At 46.1% G+C, this 21,845-nt stretch overlaps 1 protein-coding gene across 4 annotated transcripts in view; it reads left to right on the top strand.

Annotated features, from left to right (window-relative positions):
• The window catches only part of HIPK3 (homeodomain interacting protein kinase 3), a 503,936-nt gene that overhangs the window by 339,499 nt on the left and 142,592 nt on the right, over positions 1-21,845 (top strand). For 2 of the 4 annotated variants that reach the window (XM_085648240.1, XM_085648238.1), the window contains exons 8-11: positions 13,228-13,351; positions 15,051-15,172; positions 16,553-16,662; positions 16,807-16,968. In XM_085648240.1, coding sequence (XP_085504366.1) covers positions 13,228-13,351; positions 15,051-15,172; positions 16,553-16,662; positions 16,807-16,968 — 518 coding nt within the window. Of the gene's footprint in view, positions 1-13,227; positions 13,352-15,050; positions 15,173-16,549; positions 16,663-16,806; positions 16,969-21,845 lie in introns of all 4 variants that reach the window. The other 2 variants (XM_085648239.1, XM_085648237.1) reach the window with 1 other exon arrangement.

Here is a 21,845-nt window from a genome sequence, read left to right as displayed (position 1 = left end):
GTTGGGCGCCCTGTTTTCTATGGAGAACCTCCAGTTTGCAAAAGCACTGCAGGCAGGGGCACAAAGGAGTTTGGGTGGGACCACCACTGTGAGAGGTAAGTTGGGAAGTTAAGGGTTGGTTAGACACCGTCGTGTTGGGCACACAAGGCCGTGGGGCGTTGGGTGCAGGGGTGCCTTTTGGGGTTGGATCTTCTTTCCAGCTCCTGCTCGTGGTTAGGGGGGGCCTTCTGGATTTAGGCTGCAGGCGTCGGTTGGAGGCTTGAGGCAGGTCAGGGGTCGACAGATCTCTGGTCAGGATCACCAGAGTGACCTCCTCTTGGTGTTATTCCACTCGCGCTCGGGCAGGGTTCGGCTAGTTCAGAGTGGGCTGGATTCGCGGTGTCCGGCCGGAGACAGAAGCTGCAGTTTGAGCAAATCTGGTGTTTACAGGAGATTCTTTGAAGTGAAGGCAGGCAGCTCCTCTGGGGTTTTTGAGGTTGCTGGCTGTAGGACACACTGGGATTTCGCAGGTTCGAGGGGAGACAGACCTGTAGGGCTGTGGCAAAGTCAGTGGGCGTCGTCCTCTTGTTAGCTCTGCACGGCTCTTCGGTCCTTCTTAACTTTACTTGTTGTTTCTGGATCTGAGGAAGCAAGTTTCAGAGTGCCCACTAAATACTAAAGTTAGGGGCGTTACAGGTAGGTAAAGGGCAGGGACCAATTGGTCCCTTCCCTGGGGTGAGTACACCCCCTATTCTGCCACTCTCCAGTGGGAGAGGGGCAGGAGCCTGTCCCTGGTTGGCTGGGTCCCCCCATCCTCAGGATGGCGGGGACTCAAGGTTGTGCTTCACCGCGCCTGCCCCACCTGAGGGGTGGAGTTGGAAGAGGTGGGCACACCTCTCTTCCTCACTTGTTTTTCCCTCCGGTTCTCCAGCCCAAAGTGGGGGGTAGAACCAGTGGGGACCAGTCCCAGGATGTGCATTATTTCTGGCCCCCTAGAGCAGCAGCTCTCGACCCAGGGATCCAGAAACATGTCTGGTGGTGGCAGCCTAGGCAGCCACTCAGTCAGGTCACTAGAAGTTGGTCGCGTTTCAGGGGGCATCTCTAAGATGCCCTCTGTTGTGCATCTCTGAGATGCCCTCTTGTGCATTTTACATTAAATCCCACACTGGCATCAGTGTGGGTTTAAATGTGCTGAGAAGTTTGATACCAAACTTCCCCGTCTTCAGTGTAGCCATTATGGTGTTGTGAAGTTCGTAATGACAAACTCCCAGCACCATATACTATTAATGGCAGCACTGCATTTACAGTGGCCAGGAATGGACTTGGGCACTGTAGGGGTACAGGGCTTCATGCTCATGTACCCTCACCACTGGCATAGGGCACCCAGGTAAAGGGGTGACTGATGTATGCCAGGGCAGTGGTTTGTGGGCATGGCACACAGGGGTGTGTGCCATGTCGACTCTTCACTTTGTTCTGTACCAAGACACGCAGCCTGCAAAGGCAGTGTGAGTGTCCTGCACCTCTAAGGGTGGCACAATAAGTGATGCAGCCCTTAGAGGCCTTCTCTGGTCACAGTGCCCTGGGTACCTGTGGTACCATTTACCAGGGGCTGACGTGGCCAGAGATGCCAATTGGGTTTAGGCTTCAATGCAGTTTTAGGGAAGTAACATAAGCCCTGGGTACCTGATTAGCAGGAGCCCAGGGCACACTCAAAGAACATCAGCAATTCAGCAAAAAGTGGGCGCATACCAGGCAAGAAAGAGGGCACTTTCTCACAGATGGTTGATCTACTACAGTCATTGGGGACAATGCCAATTGGAAATTCGCTGGTGGCTGGCCCACATGGAGGCCTGAAACTGGTGCGCCATCCCTGGCACCCAACCTGATCTGTTGATAGAATCCTACGCCAGCAGCACAGCGGGGGGGGGGGGGGGGCAGGGAAGGGAAGGTGTGGGTAGTTCTCCTACAGTGGAGAACGGTCCAATAACAAACTAACATCACACATCAACTACCTGAAATTGCTTGCAGGGTCTTCCACAGTGTAGTTCTGGATCAAAGATCAGGCTCAGTGCTAGGTTCTCCTGAAAATGGATAATGTGACAGCAATCCATTTGTCCCACTGCTTCTGGGGCTATTGCCTCCACAATCCGATTTCAGTATCCGAGTGGCGGATTGCCAGTCGCTATACCTTCAGGACATGAGCGTGTGGAAACTGGACCCAACTGAGTTATAAGCGATTGTGTCTAGATGGGGTCCATTCTTGGTGGATCTTTTCATGTTGTGGCTGAACCACTAGATATAGATATTTGATTTGGTGGCTGGACCCCAATGCAGCGGCAACAGATGCCTTACTACAGGACTAGACGTCCGAGGTAGGATATGCTCTTCCCCTGCTCTCCATGATTATGAGGCTGTCTGCACAAGTTCAGAGACAGCAATCAGACCTGGTGGTGGTGACCCGATCTGGATATCTCAAGTTTGGTATCCAGTTGTAATAGAACTATCCGGGAATCCTTGCCTTCTAGTACTGGCAGGTTCTCTACAGGTTATCATGTGGAGGATTACAGGGGACAAATGAAAGTCCCAGGACTTTAGAGCCAGGCTGCAGATTTACTTTCGGGAACGTGATGACAGTGCCACAGGATAGATTTCTTTTCTTAGAATTTTACCAAGGCGTCAGACTGGATCCGGAAATGTTTTTGTTAGCAGTGCTGCTGCGCGCTGATGATTGGCATTGTTCATCTCTGTGGCGGTTTTGGGACCGGAAGTGACGTTCGCAGGGCCTATATAGGCGCCATGAAGGCATGCTGACCTCTGTTCTTTTTTGGCCAGTGAGCCCAGATCGTTTTAGCTCCCCTTAGTCACTTTTTGGCTAAGCTTATTTCGACATTTTCGTGTTTTTTGTTTTTTTTGGGTCCTACCTCCTGGTGTGGCAGGAATGTCATTTAAGGCCAGCTTCAAGCCCTGTGGCGCCTTTCACAACAGATGTCAGTGATGGACCTGCACCTTGTTTGCCTCTGGTGCCTCGAACAAAACTGTGACCCGAAGGACTGCTCCCAACTGCCATGCCATGCATCCGAAGGCCTTGGAGGAGCCATCCCTCATGCTCCTGGCTGCTTGACAAGTGACACTCAGTCCCAGTTGAGATGAAGATGTATAGTGTGCAGAGTCCAGTTGAATCCCTAAGGTGAACGGAGGTTAAAGTAGATTTATTTTTAGAATTTTTTTTTAGTTTTATATAGTGTGAACTTGACCCGAATCTGGTAGATAATACCTTACTTTCTATTTGTGGTATTGTGGGCGAGTATTACGATTTTATCAGAGGGTAGTGTTGAGCATTTATTGTACACACTCAGGCAAGAAATGTCACACACTCAAAGACTGAACTGAGACCAATTTGTTTGTGGAAAAAATATTTAGTTATTTTATATCTAGAATCAAGCCAGGCCTTGTGCAGGTAAGTGAAATAATAATTTGCAGCTATATTGCAGTTGAAATGCAATAGAAATGCATTTGTATGCAATTGTTTACAGGTAAGTCAACAGTCAAAATTACTTTAGTTACTTTTGCGATTACTTTTTAAGTAACGTTTTCTACTCAGTTTGATATGCCTAGGTATCACACTGGGACATTTCCTAGAGAAAAGGTAAGTAACTCAGTTTTTGTACTTTTGCAGTTTTAGGGTTTCATACAAACCAACTCCATACTTGGAACAATTTTCACAAAAAAGCAGTCCATGCAATCCTATGGGAGGAAACAAAGTTATCGGTTTGCAGGTAAGTGCCTGGTTGTGGGAGTTTCGTTTCTGGGGTTAGAACAATGGTTCCCCCAGGGTCAAGGATGCACTCTCAAAGCACCCTCAGCAGCACTAGGGAAGCCGGGTGCAGAGTGCTGATTTGGTGTTGGGTACCCTGTTAACAATAGGAGTTGCCGGTTTTGGATTTTGGCTACAGGCTCGGTCTAGGAAGACTTTTGGTAGGAACCAACAACTGTGCAGGTAAGTTGGAGGGCTTGGGGACATAAGAGCACCTTGGGTTCTCTTCTCCAGGGCGCAGGGCTGCTGGATGCAGGGCTGTCTTTTGAGGTCAGATTTCACCTTACTTGGGGTTCGGGGGGTGGGGGGGGTCTCCGTACAGACGCTGCAGGCAACGTCTGGGAGTCCTGGAGGGGTCAACCCATGGTGGACTCTGACGCGCCGGGGGTCCTTGCTGGGACCGGTGGGCCACTCTGATTCGGGCGGTAGGCGTTAAATGCAATGGTGGTTCCAGGCGTCTGTCTTCTTTGTTCTCAGCAGGCTCAGAGTCTGTCTTGGGGGTTTCTTTTGAACAGAGCTGCTGTTCACAGGAGATCCGTTCTTTGTTGAAGGCAGTCAGTCCTCCCAGGGGTTCTGGAGGTCGCTGGCTGCAGGACAAGGTGACTTATGGCGCAGGATCTCTGTGAACTGCAGACGGGCAGGTAGGGCTGTGGCCAAGTCAGTTATTTTCTGCAGTCTCCTCTGCTGGGCGTCTTCTTTCATCCTCCTTCGTAAGTTGTGGTTCTGATTCTGGTTCTACCCCCCACTTTGGGCGTGAGAACCGGCAGGGAAAACAAGTGAGGAAGATAGGTGTGCCCATCTCCGCCAACTCCACCTCTAAGGTGGGGGAGGCGAGGTGAAGCACAACCTCGAGTCCCCGCCATCTTGAGGATGGGGGGCCCAGTCAACCAGGGACGGGCTCCTGCCCCCCTCCCACTGGAGAGTGGCAGAATAGGGGGTGTACCCACCCCAGGGAAGGGACCCATTGGTCCCTGCCCTTTACCTACCTGTAACGCCCTTACATTTAGTATTCAGGGGCACCCTGAACCTTCCTTCCTCAGATCCATGCAGAGCTCACAAGAGGACGCCCACTGACTTGGTCCCAGCCCTACAGGCCTGTCTCGAAGACAGCTCTCGCTCGTAGATTATTTTAGTCCCGAGTGGAGCTCGGGTGTCATGTACACCTTTCCGCTGATACCACTCCTTCCCAGAGTTCTCAAGAAGATCTGGAACGACCGGGCCAAAGTCTTCCTTGGGGCTCCGGATTGCGCACAGTCTGGTATCACGAGCTGCTGAACATGGCCATTGGTCCTCTGATCAGGCTGCCTCTTCATGAGGATCTTCTGTTGCAGCAGCGGGGGAGGGTTCTCCACCCAAACGGGTCAATGCACTGCCTTCTTGAGTGGAGATTGAGCGTCGACAGTTGACAGCTTTTGACCTTCCTCCCGAAGTCTGTGACGTTATCTTGGAATATGTGGTTAGATAGTCTCTACCAGATAATGTGTAATTTAAGTAACTTGTTAGTCAATCGCTATAGATCGGTCTGGTCCAGATGGATAGGTCAGTGTCCTCAAACACCTTGAACCCATGCGGACAGAAGTTGTCCACATTCAGAAATTTCTAGCCTCCCTAGCTTCGAACGGAGTGGCATACAGGTCGGTCAATGCCTTCTGTTCAGCAATGCAAAAACAAAAGTTGATGGGCAGAATGCAGAACCATGTCATAAATTCACCCCAGTACAGAGATCTGGGCCTAAATCCATCATTTTTTTGCTCACCATGCCATTCCAGTTTGAACCCAGCCATATGCAAATCAGTCTTGACCTTGTGCCTCATGGGAACAGTCCAGCCCGAACTGCCAAGCCAGGTTCTCCCTGGACTGGAAACAAGCATCCTAGGACCGGTTTCGGGCTTTCACCCCTCTTCAGCCAGGATAGCTTTATTTCAGTGGCATGGAGAGCACAGGACTCACGTCTGAGCAAACCCTATGTCGGAAGGGTATGCCCAGACATGGGTCCCGTGCTCACTAGGCACGGGACCCATGGGTCAAGGTCAAGACTGATTTGCATATGGCCATGTCTGAACTGGGGTGGCGTGGTGAGCAAAATAACGATGGATTAAACCCAGATCTGAGACTGGGGGTGAATGTTTTGCCAATGTGCAACATTCGGTCCATCATCTTGTGTGTTTTTCTGTTCAGCAATCTCAGCAGGGATGCCCTGACCAAAGGCCATTATGTGGGCGTGCATCCACTTGTCTGGAAATTGCTTAGATGCATTCGGCTACCGTTACCCCCTTAGCTGAGGTATTTAATATTGTGGGACGTTAACATGGCCCTAAATCTTCATCTCCTGGCCTAGTAACAAGTATCTATCCAGAAAGGAGCTGTCTGCCAAATGGCTACCCTGCTTTGTCTAGTGAGCTTTAGATGTGTATCAGATGTCGGAGCCCTGCACATAACAGGTAGCATATTTATCTGTTTACTTTTCTCATCTCCAGACTAACTGTAGGAAGCTGGCTCTCTATATGATATACCACTAAGTGGTTATACAGTGGAAAGAGTCCAGAGAATCCCCAAGAAGTGTTAAGGGCTCAATGTAAACTCAAAGTGCTCGATTTGTGGTCGAGCAGCCTTGGCCTAACTCAGAGGAGTGTAAGATATTTGTTACGCACACGCTGATAAATTACAAATGACTCAAAAAGGCAATCCACACCAATTTTATAAACATAAGCTTCTTTCAAGATTTATTATAAGACGAAGCAATACGTAAAAAGGTAAGTACGTTTTTCATAAGAAATACTTTTCACTTAAAAAAAAAAAAAAAAGTGGACACAGTGCAATTTTCAGTTCAGCAATGTTAACCTATGGGAGGAAAACAAGAATGCAGTTTTGCAGATAAGTATACAACTTAAGGTCTTGGTTTTCAGGATGAAGAATTGGCACCAGACAAGGTTCAGGTAAGTAACAAATCTGCACCGCCAGCGGCACAGGGGCGGCTGGGTTCAGTGTTCAAATTCGGAATCTGGCCCAAATGTTATCCAATGGAGAAAGGGGGTAATTCATGAGATGCTGCTCATAGGTGAGTAACACTGTTTGGTAGACAGGGTAAGGGACATCACACTCCCCAAGGCCCAGGGCTTCGGGTGCAGGGGTGTACTTAGGCGTTGGAAATGTCTTTCTGGGTAGGTCATGGGCAGTCTTCGAGCAGAGGCTCACAGGCATCGAGGTAGAGTTCAACAGGGTTCAGCCCACATTGGACTCTTGCCCAGAAGCCCTGGGGATGTCCTGTCCTGCATCCCAGTGACCTCCAAAGCCCTGGGAGGACTGTCTGCCTTCAACAAAGACCTATATTTCCTGTGGACAGCACACCTGTTCAGAAGAAACCAACTTTAGAGAACAAATACCTCTGCCCTGAGGACCCGCAAAACCACCGCCATACCCACCTCTGCACCAGACACCCAATGGCTCCAGAAACATGTCTAGTGGTGGCAGGCTTCCTAAAGCCAGTCAGCGACCACACCAGGGTTGGTAGATTTACCTCTAAGGTGCCCTCCGAGTCCTTTTTTTTTTTTTTTTTTAATCAAAAGGAGTTGTTAAGTACCAAACACTCCTGGGTTCAGTGAAGCCATCATGGTGCTGGGTAACTCAATTTGTCGAGTTCCCAGCCCATGTACTTTCTATGGCTTCCCTGGCACTTATATTAAGAATAGACTTAAATATTGTAGGGGTATATCTGATCAAGCAGATAGGCACACATCTGAGATATAGTGCACCCTGCCTTACGGCCTGTAAGGCCGGCTAGATGGGTGACTTACCTATACCTTGGGTAGAGATGCTTTGACATGGCACACAGGCAGTGTGCCATGTTGACTTTGTCATTTATGTCTGCACCTAGGCATGCAGGTTCTGATGGATACATCTGCCTGTGGATTCCTCACCTTTTGAATACTCCCTAGAGGACCCTTTTCATTCACCATGCCTTAGGTTCCAATAACTAGGGACTTACAGGGGAGGAGGGGGGGGGATTGGGGTCTGAAGACATGCAAATCGTTGTACAGTTTTAAGGAATGCGCACTGGTACAAGGAACCTGGACAGCAGGGACCCAGTACTCTACAGTTAAAGTTGAATCAAAAGCCAGGCAAAGAGGGAGGTGGGGGAGGTAGAGGGTGGTGGCTGCAACAGAAACCTACTTCCCCACACGCACAAAGCGTTCTTGCATATCTCACCTTTGCGGATACTCCCTAGTTGTGCGTGGTTCGCAGTATAAATGCTTATGAGGCCATTGCAGAGGACATCCACCCTCCGGGAAAAAAAAACTAAGGTGTAAACCTCACAGGGGGGCTCTCGTCCCCTACGATTGCTTGATGGGTGAGATTGGCCATGCAGGAGGCTGGCATAGACACGTAGATATTTGTCACATATTCTATCAAGGTAGCAATGGCATCCAAATTGTTTGCCACAGAGCACTCTTAGAAGATATCCTTAACGCAGCAGATTGGTCCTTGAACTCAACCTTCAAGCGATTTTATTTCAAGTCACTTCCCAGCATAGCGGATCTGGGGGTAGATAAGCTTTAAACTAGCATAATCCTCACCTCCGGTCCTGACATAGAATGTTACATTTTCAAGCTTTCATAAAGGACAGCTTCAATTCTATTAAGGATGAAAAGGCATGCATTAGACCACCCAATGGCCATTGATCAACTGTCTCACCCTGTGTGGGGATTAGTGACCGACTATGACTGTAAGGGTCCGCTTTGGAGCAAGTACTCCATTTCAAAATACGTTTCTGACTCCTTACTCACATGTTCTATTGATGAATTATGACTTCTGTTGCGTGAAGTAAGAGGAGGGTGGTATGAGACTAAACAAGGGTCTATGAAGGGAGCCCCTGCTTGCTGATTGGATGGACTTGTATTCCAGCTTTTTTTCTCATGGGAAACAAAGTTTTTTTCTTAATATTCTGAAAAGGAATGCTGTACAATAAAGTGAATAAAGATCAGCATAATCCTCACCTCAGTGTCCTTAATGTAACTGAAACGTTCTATTACGAAAGCGTGGAAAGTTTCCGTTAGTTCTTTCCCATACTGGATTTTTGTGCTTATGCCTGTTGAATGTTTAATGAATCCATCTCAAAATAACATTGGAGGGAATTGGATAAACGGACAGGTGGTTGTACTGTGAATATTGTGGGTGTGCTTGCAATGCACCACTGTACATGCATATACTGCACACCAGAACACAAAGACCAGAACTAGCATTGTACCTTACTCCATCTCAAACGATATTCTTTGTTGTCCAGACCAGTACACAGCCGGTATATATCTTGTCTATTGTTTGAGCTTGTAAGTATTTTGTAAACAAAAGTGCACATCTGTGGATGGTGGCAGAGCAAAATATGGGATAGATATGTGCAAACACATTGCTAGTCTTATTTTTAAGAATATTTTTATTTGAAGTGTTGAAAAGAAAAAGAAAACGGAATCATATAGGCAGCCACATCTGCCTATAGGCCAACATTATAAAAGCATTTCATTTGGTTACACAACAGCAGACATCAGATGCAATACACACCCAATAAATAAGTTATAAACAATAAATATTATATTGCACACATTCCCAATTCCTCCTTTGGCACTGGCCAAGTTTTTTCTTTCTCAAAACACCCAAGCACATTGCTTGTTAAGGCCACTTGTAAATTGCTGTAAATCTTTCTGCATCTGTGCAGTGACTGAGTGATCCATAAGGCTATCGGTTCCTGTAAGAAAGTGCAATCCTTTTTGCATGGTATGCCCCCACTTTTTGCTGAATTGCTGAATGTACTTTGACTGAGTGCGCCCTGGACTCCTGCCAACCAGGTGCCCAGGGCCTATGTTCCTTCCCTAAAAACCAAAAAACCCAAATTGGCAAACCCTGGCCACATGTCAGCCCTTTGTAAATGGTACCCAGGGCCTTGTGACCAGGGAAGGCTTCAAAGGGCTGCAGCACTCATTGTGCCGCCCTTAGAGGCCCTCTACCCTAACACACACACACTCTGCCCTTGCAGGCTGAGTGTCTGGGTACAAGACAAAACAAAGAGTCGACATGGCACACATCCCTGTGTGCCATGCCCACCACCTACACTGCCCTGGCATACATCAGCCACCGCTCTAGCTGGGTGCCCTATGCCAGTGGTGTGGGCACAGGAGCAGGAGCCCTGTTCCCCTGCAGTACCCAGGTCCATTCCTGGGCACTGTAAGTGCAGTGCTGCCATTTAAGAGTACATGGTGCTGGGAGATCAACACAAACTCCACAGCACCATGATGGCTTCACTGAAGGCTGAGAAATTTGTTATCAAACTTCTCCGCACATTAAACCCACACTGATGCCAGTGTGGGATTTAATGTACCAAGCACCCCAGAGGGCATCTTAGAGATGCCCCGTGAAACCTAACCTACAATCCACGTCTGGTCTGAGAGGCTGCCTAGGCTGCCACACAGCAGACATGTTGCTGGACCCCTGGGTAGGAGAGCCCCTGCTCTCCTGGGCCTGCAACAATGCACATCCTGGGCGAGGTGCTAGATCTTCTCCCCCAGGATGGGCAGGGGGAAGCTTCAAAGGCATGCCTCCTCTGTGAGCTTCCCCAGGCCACTGCAACCCCCACTCTGGTGGGAAGCTTGGCCGGAAACCCCAAATAAGGACAGGGGATGTGTCAGCCTGCCAACCCCACCCCTCAGGTGGGGGAGGCGAGGTGAAGCACATCTCCGGGCTCTCGCCATCTTGAAGATGGGAAGCCCTGCCCAATCAGGACTAGGCTACTGCCCCCCTCCCACAGGAGATGGGCAGGATAGGGGGGTGTACCCACCCCAGGACAGGGACCCATTGGTCCCTGCCCTTCACCTACCTGTAACTCCCCTCAATCTAGTATTTAGGGGCACCCTGAACCTTCCTTCCCCAGATTCCAGATTCCGAAATACAAAGAAGAGCAAGAAGAAAGAAGACCTGCCCTGCAGCTGCTAAGAAGAGGAAGACACCAACTGCTTTGGCCCCAGCCCTACCGGCCTGTCGGCCCTCGAACCTGCTCCAACCCGGCATCTCTTGTGGCCAGCAACCTCACAAACCCCGGAGGACCTGGCTACCTTTTGGCTCTAAGCCCCTGGGACTCCCATGAGTAGAGGCTCTACTCAAAATCTACTTCTAATCCCTGGGATCAGCCCGGAACCGCGAACCCTTCACACTCTGCACCCGCCAAGCCTGGCCTGTGCCGGAGTGAACAAAGACCACGAGGACAACCCCACGGCGACTGTGACCGCGAGTCCGGCTCCCAAGAACTTCCCTTGACGCTCCTGAAGACGCCTGCAGCCTCAGAACCAGGTGCCCTCCCACCGCGGTCAACAGAGGGTAAGATTTCCTGACACCAAAGGCACCCCTGCACCCGGCGCCCCGCAGTCCCCTGTGCCCAACTCCGGGGTACCTACCTATCCTCCAACTACCCAACTTACCTCTCGAAGTGGTGGTGGCACCTGAAGAATCTTCGTCCCCAAGCTTGCAGTCTTTTTCTAAACCGGAGCTTTCCCATTGAAGTCAATTGAGCGCCCGAAGGCTCAAAAGCACCCTGCACCCAGCCGCCCGAGTGGCCCTGGCAGTGTAACCTCTACACCTACCTACTTCCCCATTTGCCCTGGGAAAGTGACCAGGAGCCCAGCTCCCACAGCCGCGTGGCCTGCTAGTCAGCAGCCACCAACCAAGGCCCACCTGCCTCCCATAGGATACCATTGTGCCTAACTCTCTCTGCACCCGGCTGCCCCTGTGCTGCTGAGGGTGTAGCAACTGTACCTACCTGACCCTGGGGGACCCCTGAGTCTATGCCCAGAACCTTAACTCTGCCAGTCGAGTACTTACCTTAAAGCCGATAACTCCATTTTCTCCATAGGGTAACATTGACTGGTTTTTCCTGAAATTTCTTCTAAGTGTGGACTTTTCAAAACTTAAAATATTCACCAAAAATCAGCCGAGTTACGAAAACGAAAATACTCACCTGCTGTTAGGTGAGCTCCCAGTGCTGGAGCTTGGTACCCAGCACTGACTCTGAAAAATATTCACAACCGTACTTACCAGTAACCCAATTTTCTTCCGCAGGAAACCATTGACTGTTTTTCTGTGAAATTTCTTCTAAGTGTCGATTTCTGCAAAGTTTAAAATTCTTTAAAAATTGTGAAAACGTAATTACTTACCTGTTTTGGCTAAAGGTCCCAGTACTGAGTCTAGGCACCCAGTACTGGATTACAAAAGTAACGAGAACATACTATACCTGCAACTTGAATTTTCTTCCATAGGGAATCATTGACTGTTTTCTATGAAATATTTTGTAAGTGTCAACTTTTAAAATAGGAAATTATTGTTCAAAAATCATAACCGTTACAAAGTCGACTTTTATCACTTGTTTCTAACTACTGTCCCAGTACTGAATCTAGGATCCAGTCCTGGAATCACAAAAGTAATCCTAAAAGTAATCTATGGCAAATAACTTGAAACTTCCATTAAACTCTATGCATTATTGTGTTTAAAATAGTGTTGCCTATTGCAACCACTTGTAACTTTCTACAAAAGCCAATTGCATATTGCAAAAGTATGTATATAAAGCATCTCATTCTGAGAAAGTATATTTTAATACCTATTGTTGGTTGTAAAATAAAACAAGCATATATTTTTTTATAAATAAACCATTGGCCTAGAGTTCAGTTATTGAGTGTGTGAGACCATTTGCTGGTTGAGTGTGCACAACAAATGCTTTACACTGTCCTCTGATACTGCCTTACTGCTCGACCAAGCTACCACTTTAGCGAGTAAGGTTATATCAAACTTTAGCCTCTGCCAAACCTCTGGGGACTGGACTCTGTACATCCTGTACCTATTTGGGAACCGTATATACAGAGCAACTTTCTCACAGTTCCCTCCACCATCTATTGTGAGCATCCAGTTTTGGGACCGAATGCGTATAATAGATGTGAATGTTACCTTCTGTCGGTCGCATAGAGATAATTTGAAGTTGGGCAGTATTCGCATTCAATAGAAAGAAGGCAACTTGTACTTGACATAAATTGTTTTATTGGGTGGTGTGCTCTGCACGAGGCTACAGTTAAGAGCAAGGTGCTAAAGTGCACTTGTATGAGGTTATTAAGGTACAGTTACTTTAAGAGTTAGATATCAATAATCCTGGTTTTCAAATGGATGGGTTGTGAACTTGGAGGTTCAAGGTGTGTGCTCGTTCCATTCCTTGGTTTGTATGCTGGTTATACCAATAATAAGGGCACTAAACCTTTATCCATCAATCTAGTTTTTATTTTGTCTTGCTATCATATTGCTCTGGGGGGTAGGCGGAGGTCACCTCTTTTTAGTGAAGCCTTAGTGTTTTCTGTACACTCAGTAAGACATAAAGCATTTTCTTTATTAATTGTATAACCTGTGTATTTTAGGCATTACCAGCACCGGGCCATTCAGTTGTGCAGCATGGAATTCCACTTCAGGGAGGACCTGCTCAGTTTGGTTGCAACGATGCATTCCAGCACACGCTGATTTTATGTCCCTCAGCAATTCAAGGTACGATTTGGAAGGTCTAGTGTTTACTGGATTATGGAATACATGCTCTTTATACATGCTTATACATGTTAGTTAATGCAGAGAAGCTCCCCAGGTTTTTCTGTTAGCTACTGTGGTGTAGAATGTACTGATATTGTAACTCCTTGTATTGCTTTAGGTAATTTTCTCTTTTGTTGCAGCTTCTTGAGTAATTTGTCTGTTAGTGCTTATATAGTGGATGGGAATATGTCTGAGCAAAAAGGACTTTTATTTTTTTATAACTTATTGAACAGTGACTTCTAAAGTGACTTCCATATATTTTGGAGTTTTAAGAACACTGTCGTATTACATTTGTGGGAGAGGATGGGGATGTTTCCTTGATTACATGGTATGTACTTTAAATTTAAGTGCTGCCCAGTTATTTCATGGATGTCCGCAAGGGCTCCACTGACTGTATTGTCCTGCTATACAGACCTACAGTGACTGCTGACATCTGTGGAGTGAGGAGAAAAGTGAGGGGGTGAATGGGCGAATGCGCAAATGGGTGGGCGTGCGGAAGTAAAAAATAAAACTTACCAGATCCGGACGATATGACGTCCTCCTTGCTCCAGACCTCTTATCCTGAGACTTCAGTGCGGGCCCCAGCAAACTGCCTTGACCAATCCTGGCGTTGCTCACGTGCTGTTAACGAGCATGAGCAGGGCCCTGATTTTAGGGATTGGCATGTCTCTGCGTTCCCCAGTGCACTGGAGGCCTGCACTTGCTCTCAACCCAGTTGTCTCAAGACAACTAGGTTCAGAAGATTAAAGTGCACATGTCTGACTGGCTTTAAACAGTGCACAGGCAGCCCACTGTCCTCCACTCCTCCCTGCTGCTACTCAGCAGTTCCGTTCCTGTCCAGACACTCTGTTCAGGACAAGATGATGAAAAATAAAATCGTAATAAATGACCATTTTATTTTTCATCTCTGGGGCTTTGGGAGACATTTAAGTGGGGCGACACTCCTCCGCTCCAATGGTGGCGCTGCCACAGCAGACGTGTTTGCCATACATAATCTGTGCTATCTTGGTGTTCGTGTTTTTTCCCTCCAGACATCGGACCTACCAACTGTTAGATGCGCTTATCTCGACAGGTGTTCTCACCAATGACTAGTCGAAATACAAGTAGTCAAGGGAAAACCCCTATCCTATAATTGGTGTATTCCACATATTGTAATGAATATGAATCCACGCACTGCAACATTGTAAATTGGAAGAGGCTTGCGAGGATAACACTTCCAACAGGGGTATATTTAGGCTAGGTGTAATTTTACTCTTTTGACAAGGGGTTTTCCCCACTGTCGGTGCATACTTTGTGCAGGTGACAAACACAGGCACTTAATTTTGGGCAATGTGGCTTATTTTTCATCTTCAGACTGACAGAGCAAGAGAAAGGCAAGGGATCAATAAATGGAAATAGAAAATTAGGGAAAATGTGTCAGATTGATTTAAGTGATGGGGATTAAAAGAACTCTGCTGGAGTGAAATGAACAATAAATGTGTGCGGTGGAAGAAAGAACCTTTAAGGTGGAATCACACGTCTCAGAAATTCTGCCATCCAATGCAAGGCTCCTAAGAAAACCATTGGGCTACTTGCCCTTTAATTGAGATTAAGCAATGCTTGCTGCATAATTTAATACTTGCCATTTTTCTGTTAATCTGCATATATTGCTTTTCATCAGGCATGCCTTCAAACCATGGAAAGCATACCAGCTACTCAGCAGTGAGGGTTGATAATGCAGTCCCTTTGACACAGGCCCCTGGCATGCAGCCTCTTCAAATAAGACCTACTGTTCTTTCACAGGTTTGTTTTTCATGACCTTTTCGTTAAGTTGTCACATTAAATGTCATTGTTTTTATTCTTTTGTATATTTACTCAGTGTAAATGATTGTGAACTAATGGAATTAAACACTGTTTTAGGCTTTATATTTGATATATAGTGTTTCATTTTAAGGTAATGGAAAACAGGGAATTGTAAACATGAAAAACGTATTTTGTAAGAAGCACATTCTGCTTTTAATAAGATTTGGGAAACCACATATTGACATGCGATTGCCTGCTTGTGAAATTTGAGCATGCAAATCTTATTTGGACACAACAACAAGGACCTTGTTGATAATAAGCTGTGCCAGGCTAACAAATAATGTATTATTGATCAATCCTTTGGTTATTTATCCTGAATACCACACTGTTTGGCCAACACTCCCTGGGATAGTTTTCATTCCTTCATAACTGGTATCTTCTTAAATACTACTTTGGGTTTTTTCCAATCTTTTTCCTTTCTTCTTTTCATTATCGAGGGAATTGCTCAAATTAGATGTACTTAGTGAAATTTGTATTGTAATATAATGTTTCACTGTGAAACTGTATATACTGTCTTCGTTTGGTCCACTAAATGTTTGGTGAGTTATAATAATAATGTATGAATTAAACATACTTTCAAAAAGAAAAAGATACATTGAATATCAAAAGAAATTTGTTTTGAATTAATTGTATTTCATATTCTATGAGTGTCACGTGTGATTGTTGGAAATAACTTGATGAATGACATCAGTTATTGCATTGTTGTGGTGCTCTGAAGCTTGAATAAGGGAATCCATCCTTTTTCTAAATTTGACATGCCCATATCGTATCCTCTGTGTGTGCGTAGCTTTGAAGCAGGTGCGCTGATTGATATTAAATCGCTATCGAATGAATGTAATCTCAAACCTTGCCATATCCTAGAGAAAATGGGCAATGAGTTAAGATCGAATTGTAGGGTGTAACTGGAAGGGTTGCTAAAAGCAGGTAGGTGACAGCAGTTGGCTGCTTGCAAACTTTTCGATCAGAGGGCTGTGCGTCTTAGCAATTGCACGTCTTTGAAAGTTCTGTATTGATAAGAGGATTTTGTCTGTCACAATAGATCCACATTATTTCAAGCACTGGTGTACGAGATACTTTTTTTGTGTATATAGTAACTAACAAGGGTCAAAGATAACATTCTTCAGATTTCTTTTTTTTACCGTCCTACACAAGCAAGTTTGTTTCCTTTGCTCCATAGAAACACAATTCAATTGGTTAAGATTAAATTTGTAAGCCAAACATATCTTTACAGAAGACCTTTATTAAATGTGTTATTTATGATGCAACTCATTGAAGTAACTCATTCTTTCTGTCCATCTTGCAATGCTATCCATTCAGCAGGCGTGGTCCAACCGAACACAGCAAATATTGGTTCCTGCTTGGCAACAAGTAACTGCCACAGCTCTTGTTTCTGATACTGTGGCTGGTCCACAGAGGATTAGCGACTGGGGGTAAGTTGTTTATTGTGTAATAATTACATTTTGTGTATATGTTTCACTTATGTAGTATAGTTTGGGATTTTTTCTATATAAGACTGCTATTTTTTTACTTGAAACTTTAAAAACATTGCATTTTGTTTTTCTTTTTTTCTGCAGAAAGGTTATTCAGCATGGCAACTTTTATAATACAATGATACCACAGCCACTTTTAACAAATCCGATTGCTTTATCAGCACCTCCACCTGTCAGTTTAGGAATTGCTCATGTTGTTTGGCCTCAACCTGCTGCTAACAAGAGAAATAAAATCTGCCAGAACAGGTAAGTAGGTCTGGCATACTGAGTAAGTTTGAAAATGATTTGCAAAGGTGTTGTAAATCCTTGTAGTTTGACCTACAGATCTTTTGTTGAACATAGTATTGCTAATTAAGTGTGATCCCAATTGTGCTTACTCTTTTACCCATTTCAAATGTTTATCGACATTTTGTTCATTTTTCATTTATTATTGCAATTTTACTTGTTTCGTTATTGCACTTATTTGTATATGGTGTTGACAGCAGACTTGTTTCATCTATCTATCTCTCCTTTATTCTGTGAAGCTGACAAAAAGGGCTGGCCTGAAATTGTTAGGTGCTTTTTAAGTAGGTGAAGGAAATCCATGGGGATAATATTTTTGGAATGAGGAGTAACTTCTATGACTAATTCAATTACTATATATCACTAGTGGCCTAAAAACTACATGCCTACGCTATATCCTCCTTTATTTAGGCCAACAGCAGCAAAAGTTTTATTTTGAAAATGTAGGCATCAACTGCCATAAATCTAAGATAAGGTGGATGTTGACCAATTTGTGTTAATTACTACGACCACCAAGGAGTCGCCATTACGTGAATCCTAGCTTTGCCCAACCACAAGGAGGATTTGGTCAAAGCCCACCAAAGGGGTACTTTTTAACATAAAATTGTCTCTAATTGGATTTCCTCTGTATCAAGCACTTTATAATTTAACCTTTTTTCATTTTTAACAATGAAATATCATTAACAATTACACATCGATTTTGAAACTGTTAAGACTGAGATTGTCTATTAAACCATGCTACATTTTTAGGGTCCTTTTGTTCTGTGGATTGTTTTCATATGTTAAACAAGCCCTTTGGAAAACCTGTAATACCTAAAGTTCTCCAGTATTTGGGGTGTCTTTCATAGATTCACATGCCTGAATCATTCCCCGTCGTCGGAGTGGGAGTCCCACGGTACATAGAAAAGCAATAATTATGCATATAACAACCAAAAAACCCTGGTAACCTGAAACCAGGAAGTAAAGTAGCCTAAGCTACAAGGAAAAAACTTCCACACCTATGACTATCAGTCATTTTATCCAGTCCAAACTGCAGCCAATCAGGCGACAGCACCCACCAGAATGTTCTCCCCAGAGGCTGAGGCTCTCAGATTTTCTACCGCACATCGTGTGAAGGGAGTCTCCCTGAGCTCTGCTCAGTACTTCAGTTATCTTTACTACTTTGAAATCTTCAAGATGTCAACTTCTAAAAGATCGCTCTTCAGGCCTTGTGAGTCCTGTGGAAAGCACCGGCTTTTTTCTGAAGACCCTCACAGGAAATGTATTTATTGTCTCTATCCAGATTATGAGGTAAAGGAGTGTAAGATCTGCCGGACCTTCCCTCAGAAAACCCTTGGGGATAGAGAAGGGCGCCTACTTCTGTGGCTACAGAAGATCAAGGATAAGGACAACCCTTTGTCGGAGGTAGAAAGTGCAGCCTCTGGGTCCTCTATTTCCTCCAGAAAAAGGGTGGCTGAAGAAGAGTTTTCTTCTCCTGGGGCGAAGGTGTTGAGGAAAAATCAGCCTGCTAAGGGCTCTGGCCAGTCTTCTTCATCAAAGAAGACGTCTCCACCTTCAAGATCCAAGCCTACTACGCCCCCGAGGAAATCAGGAAAATCTATGCCACCTAAAACTTTTCATGACAGGAATTTACCTCAGGTAAAATTACCATCATCGACGATATCGTCGACGCCTCCGTCGTCAACGGCCATCATCGTCCGTCGCCGCTGTTTCAACGTCGACGATTACATTCTCGTTGCCGAGGCCTAAAATGATAATGACTTCAGCTTCATCTCCGTCGACGCTGGTCTCGGTGAGTGTCAGACCCATCTCGTCGACGAAGGAAGTGTCACCACTCGTCTTCGTTCTGTCGACGGTAAGAATTAAGAAAATTTCATCGACTACTACGTCGACGCTCACCTCGTCGACGAAGACTACTGTACCGTCGCCGGCTGCCCCGTCGACGATAAAGATCCCCTCGTCGACGAAGATTGCCTTCTACATCAGGCCAGGTTTCATTACCTATATTGCCATCGTCGACGATCCTGTCGACACACTCGTCAACGCATCTTTTGTCTACCTGCACGGATATGCAGGTCTGGACTGCAACTTCGGCGTCTACTTTATCTGACCAAACATCTACGGCGACTACACTACTTCAACGCCGTGGGTCCTCTTTGGAAGCCCTATCGCCTTTAAAACTGCCGGAACAGCTTCTAGACTCTGAGGAGGATGAGAATGACGAATCCGGAGAGGATGATAGATTTCGGACTGCAAGAAGTCCATCAGAGCTCTTTATCAAGTATCAAGACGACGACCAGGAGGAAGATCCTGATACTGAACCACAACCACCACCTCCTGTCTCATTGCCTTCTGCGCAAATGCCGTTAGACCTGCTAAATAATCTTCAATACATGTTGCAGGACTATTATAGGCGCTTCCCTCCTTTGGAATCAGCTGAGTCCCTTCCGTCTACGGCAAGTGTACCAGTGCCGCCTTTTCAGTCTCCAAGACCACCTTCTCCATTGCCATCTCGTCATTCACATACTACTGACGATGAAAGGTAAGAAGGAGAGGTGGATGATCATTCGGTGATGTCGGAGTGGGACGATTATCAAGTACAAACTCCGTCTCCAAGCGCTCCGGCCCCGGTAGACTCTCCCCGGTGGATATTGGGAGTTTTCATCTCATTATGGAGAGAGCTACCAAAAGATTCCTTATCCCCATGGAGGCAAAACAGGACGACTGCTTCCTCTATGATTTTAAAGACCAACCAAGGAAAAAGATTAAAGCGATTCCGATCATAGACTTTATTTGGAAGGAGAGATTAAGACTAATGGCTACACCAAATTCTCTTCCAGCAGTTTTACCATGGTTGGACAAAAAATATAAAGCCCCAAGCAACTCACCGGCATGCCTCATCGGTCAGCCTAAAGCTGACTCCGTCATAGCTCAGGCGGCTCAAAGAAGGGCCAGGAATCCCTAGTCTCCCATTTCAGCTCGGCTGCAAACTCCTTAGCTATATTAGGGAGATACGATCGCCAGATGTGGTCCGACATCTCTCCTTACATCAATATGTTACCGGAGCCCTCAAAGTCCGAGGCCTTAAAAATATTGCAGAAAGGGGAGTATACCTCGGCGGAGATCATTGATGCAGCAGTGGATGTGGCATCTACTGGATTCAGGCAATTGGCGGGAGCTGCAGTGCTAAGAAGGCAGGGTGGGCTAAAGTCAACATCTTTCCGACAGGAGGTTCAATCAAAGATCATCGACATGCCATTTGATGGGGAGTCCTTGTTCGGTCAGCATGTGGACGAAGCCCTTCAGGCGATTAAAAAAGATATGGAGACGGCGAGGTCTCTTGGCAGCCCACAATTCCGTAAGTCTTCCTTCCGTGGTGCCAGAGGACGTGGATCCTTTTCCAACAGGGGAGGTTATAATCAACAGCGATCCTATCAATCCTCCCAGACTGGCCAAAAATTTCTAAATTATCGGCAACAATCCTATGGACACCGGAGTCAGCCTTATTCCCAGTCTAGAAGAAAACAATCCTTTTGTGGACGAGAGTCCAGTAAAAAACAATGAGATCAGCCATCTGCCACCATTTCTGCCATTACCCCACATAAAATTTGGAGGAAAAATATCCCACTTCTATTCGAACTGGTCCAAAATTACTACAGACAAGTGGGTTTTGGATATAGTATCCAGAGGCCATGCTCTGGAATTCACAAATTCCTCCAAATTCTCCTCCCAAAGGTCCTCCCCCCTGCTCATCTCAAAGAGCTTTTTTCCCAAATAAATCTGATGATCCGGCAGGGAGCAATCGAAAAAGTCCCTCTGTTGCAGAGAGGAATAGGTTTTTATTCAAGATTTTTCCTCGTCCGGAAAAAGTCGGGAGAGTGGCGCCCAATTCTCGATCTTCGCACTCAACAAATTTTTGAAGTAGCTGTCCTTCCGAATGTTAACGCTTCAAGAAATTCTACAGTTACTTTCGGCGGGAGATTACATGGCCACCCTCGACCTACAGGACGCTTATTTTCATGTGCCAATCCTACCCAGACACAGAAAATTTCTACAGTTCTGAGTGGCTGGCAGGGACTTTCAATTCAGAGTCCTCCCATTTGGGCTCCGTTCAACACCCAGGGTATTGACAAAGGTCATAGCACCAGTGACTGCACATCTTCGCCTGCACGTAATTCAAATTTTCCCGTACCTAGACGACTGCCTTGTCAAGGCGAGTTCTTCCAAGATAGCATCCGAACATGTTCAAGAATGCCTCCTACTTTTCCAGTCTCTGGGTCTTTCCACAAATCTAGACCAATCGCATTTGACTCCTTCGCGGAGAAGAACTTTCCTAGGAGCAACACTGGACACAAAACTGACCAAGGCCTTTGTGTCAAAAGAAAGGCAAATCAAGATATGCAACCTCGCGCGCTCACTGCTATCAAGAGTGCGTTTCAGTCCGTGTATACAAATCATTCCTAGGGATGATTTCTTCCTGCATTCATCTCATTCCCAACTGCCGGTACAGAATGAGGCCATTGCAAGAAGAGCTCCATCTTCAATGGCTCCAGATAACAGGGTCGTTCGAGGATATCATTGGCATCACCTTATAAATGCGGGACGCCTTTCATTGGTGGAGCCACATGGAGCACTTGAAAGAAGGTTGTGCATTTCTAGTCGAAATACTGGATTTCACCATCACTACAAATGCATCCCTCGAGGGCTGGGGAGCGCACCTTCAAGGAATGACAGTCAATGGCAGATGGACTTTAGAACAAAGAAAGTGGCATATCAACCTCCTAGAGCTGCGAGCCATATTCTTGGCTCTAAAATCCTTCCGAGCAATCATCAGAGGAGCA

The sequence above is a fragment of the Triturus cristatus genome, chromosome 3_2, assembly GCF_964204655.1.
Source record: "Triturus cristatus chromosome 3_2, aTriCri1.1, whole genome shotgun sequence".
NCBI lineage: Eukaryota > Metazoa > Chordata > Amphibia > Caudata > Salamandridae > Triturus > Triturus cristatus.
This window is presented reverse-complemented; position numbering and strand designations above follow the sequence as displayed.